This window comes from Pan paniscus, chromosome 20 (genome assembly GCF_029289425.2).
Source record: "Pan paniscus chromosome 20, NHGRI_mPanPan1-v2.0_pri, whole genome shotgun sequence".
Lineage (NCBI taxonomy): Eukaryota > Metazoa > Chordata > Mammalia > Primates > Hominidae > Pan > Pan paniscus.
The window spans coordinates 11,646,577-11,648,834 of NC_073269.2; the positions used below are offsets into that span (position 1 = coordinate 11,646,577).

General features: G+C 52.1%; 1 protein-coding gene across 1 annotated transcript; it reads right to left on the reverse strand.

The window, feature by feature from the left end:
- Positions 1–715: 715 nt before the first annotated feature.
- LOC129394676 (putative methyl-CpG-binding domain protein 3-like 3) lies at positions 716–1,567 on the reverse strand. The gene has a single exon (XM_063600106.1). The coding sequence runs from the start codon at positions 1,552–1,554 to the stop codon at positions 991–993; it is 564 nt and encodes a 187-aa protein (XP_063456176.1). The 5' UTR covers positions 1,555–1,567; the 3' UTR covers positions 716–990.
- Between the last annotated feature and the right edge of the window lie 691 nt (positions 1,568–2,258).

Genomic DNA, 2,258 nt, shown 5'->3' on the forward strand with positions numbered 1-2,258 from the left:
ACCCGCCACCGCGCCCAGCGAATTTTTGTATTTTTAGTAGAGATGAGGTTTCACCATGTTGGCCAGGCTGGTCTTAAACTCCTGACCTCAAGTGATCCAACCACCACGGCCTCCTAAAGTGCTAGGATTACAGGCGTGAGCCACCACACCCGGCCTAATTTTTGTGTTTTTAGTAGAGATGGGGTTTCACCAAGTTGGCCAGGCTGGTCACAAACTCCTGACCTCAAACGATCTGTCCGCCTCGGCCTCCCAAAGTGCTGGGATAACAGGTGTAAACCACCCTGCCCTGGCAGGACTTGGAGTTCTTCAAAATAATAATAACAATAAATTCTGTTTGGGAGGCTGAGGTGGGCAGATCACTTGAGGTCAGGACAAGACCAGCCTGGCCAACATGATGAAACCCTGACTCTACCAAGAATACAAAAATTAGCTGGGCGTGGCTGGGCGCGGTGGCTCATGCCTGTAATCCCAGCACTTTGGGAGGCTGAGGCAGGTGGATCACCTGAGGTCGGGAGTTTGAGACCAGCCTGGCCGACATGGTGATACCTCGTCTCTACTAAAAAAAATACAAACAATAGCCGGATGTGGTGGCAGGCGCCTGTAATCCCAGCTACTTGGAACTTGGAAGGCTGAGGCAGGAGAATTGCTTGAACCTGGGAGGTGGACGTTGCAGTGAGCTGAGATCATGTCATTGCACTCCAGCCTGGGCAACAGAGCAAGACTCCGTCTCAAAAGAAACAAACAAACAAACAAAAACCCAATTAATTAAAATCATGGTAAACAGAAACTGAGATGTACAGTGACATGTAAAGGTCTCCTTCCTCATCCCATAAAACCCAATTTCTCACCACAAAACCATCCACTCCTTACACCTGTTGCCTTTCAAATACTTTTATTAAAGAACTGGTGGGGAAGGGAAAAGTGTGACAATTCAGAGTAGGAATGAGGATGGGCATTAAAAGAAAGGGACCGAAAGCCCGGGACTGCGCTTCATCTACATGTCAGCATTTCTGCCTGCCTGGCCAGCCTGTCTGCCTGCAAGGCCTTGGCCAGTCTCTCCCTGGCTTTCTTCACCCTCCTGGCCTGTCTCCGGATATCTGCAGGAGTCACCAATTGGCCAGAGAGGGGCGGTGGGAGCTGACAACCCATTCCTGGGGTTGGCCCCCCTGCCACAGCTGGAAACTGCCCAGGGGTGGGCTCAAGCGGGCTGTGGACACGCTCAGCACCAGCTCTGTCCAGAGATTCACTGGCCGTCCCCGCTGCAAGGATACTTAAGACGCTCTCCAAATGCAGTGGACTTGAACCTTCTCCTTGGCTGCTGCAGGGCTGCAGGGCGTGCAGTCTCCGGTAGGCGCAGAGTTGCTGCGGCTTCTCCAGGTGCTCATCCCCTTTTCTGCGTCTGACCTGGTTGTCAGGATGAGACCTGATCCTCGTCACCGGCCTCTGGAAGATGCAGCTGGTGAGTCTCATGGGGAGAGCAGACCTCGCAGCTCGTCTCCGATGGGCCTTGGCCATGTGGATTTCTCGTTTCTTCTGTAAAGCCCAGGGCATCATGTTTCTTTTGAGCTTCCCCTTTCAAAAGAAAAGAAAATGTGAAATTTCAACCAAATGGAGACAGGAGAAGATCAGCTGTGGGGGGCTTCTCTCAGCTCAGTGGAATCTTCCCACCAGCCTCTCTTTCTGGGGAAATGTGTCTCAAATGGCAGTGTACATCCTCAGGGTTTGCTAAAGTCAGATATGTGGACCTGAACCCAAGTAAGTCTGGGGTGGACCCTAGAGTCTGCATTTCTCCGTGTGACCCTGATGCTGCTGGCAGGAGCTCCAGGCATTGACACTGGGTCCTGGGACCTCATCGGGCTGATGCGAGTCCAGGACTAAATGCTCAAGGTCATGACCCAGGGTCAGTTCCAGACCTTGTCCCTCCTCATCCTCCTCAGAGGACACCCCTCTCTTCTCTTCCCTGCCACTGTCAGCTACACAGATGCTGGTGCCTCCTAACCCATCCCCAACAGGACACCGGGATCCCAGACGTCCCTGTTCACCAAGACCTCACGCTTCTCTGTATCTCTTTCTGCTGTGCTTCAGGACACAACATCATTTTCATAGCTCCTTGACTCTCTGGTTTCCAAAGAAATCGTGCACTCGCCACCTTAAATACTCACTGCCACACCCAGATCCCACCTTCACCTGAACACCTCCTGCTCATGAAGAAAAACCTCAGAAACACCATGTTTGCCTTCTGTTTCTAAGAAGCTCAA

Bases quoted from the DNA above. Each gene is read 5' to 3' on its own strand.
- LOC129394676 (XM_063600106.1), bottom strand. From the start codon at position 1,554: ATGATGCCCTGGGCTTTACAGAAGAAACGAGAAATCCACATGGCCAAG.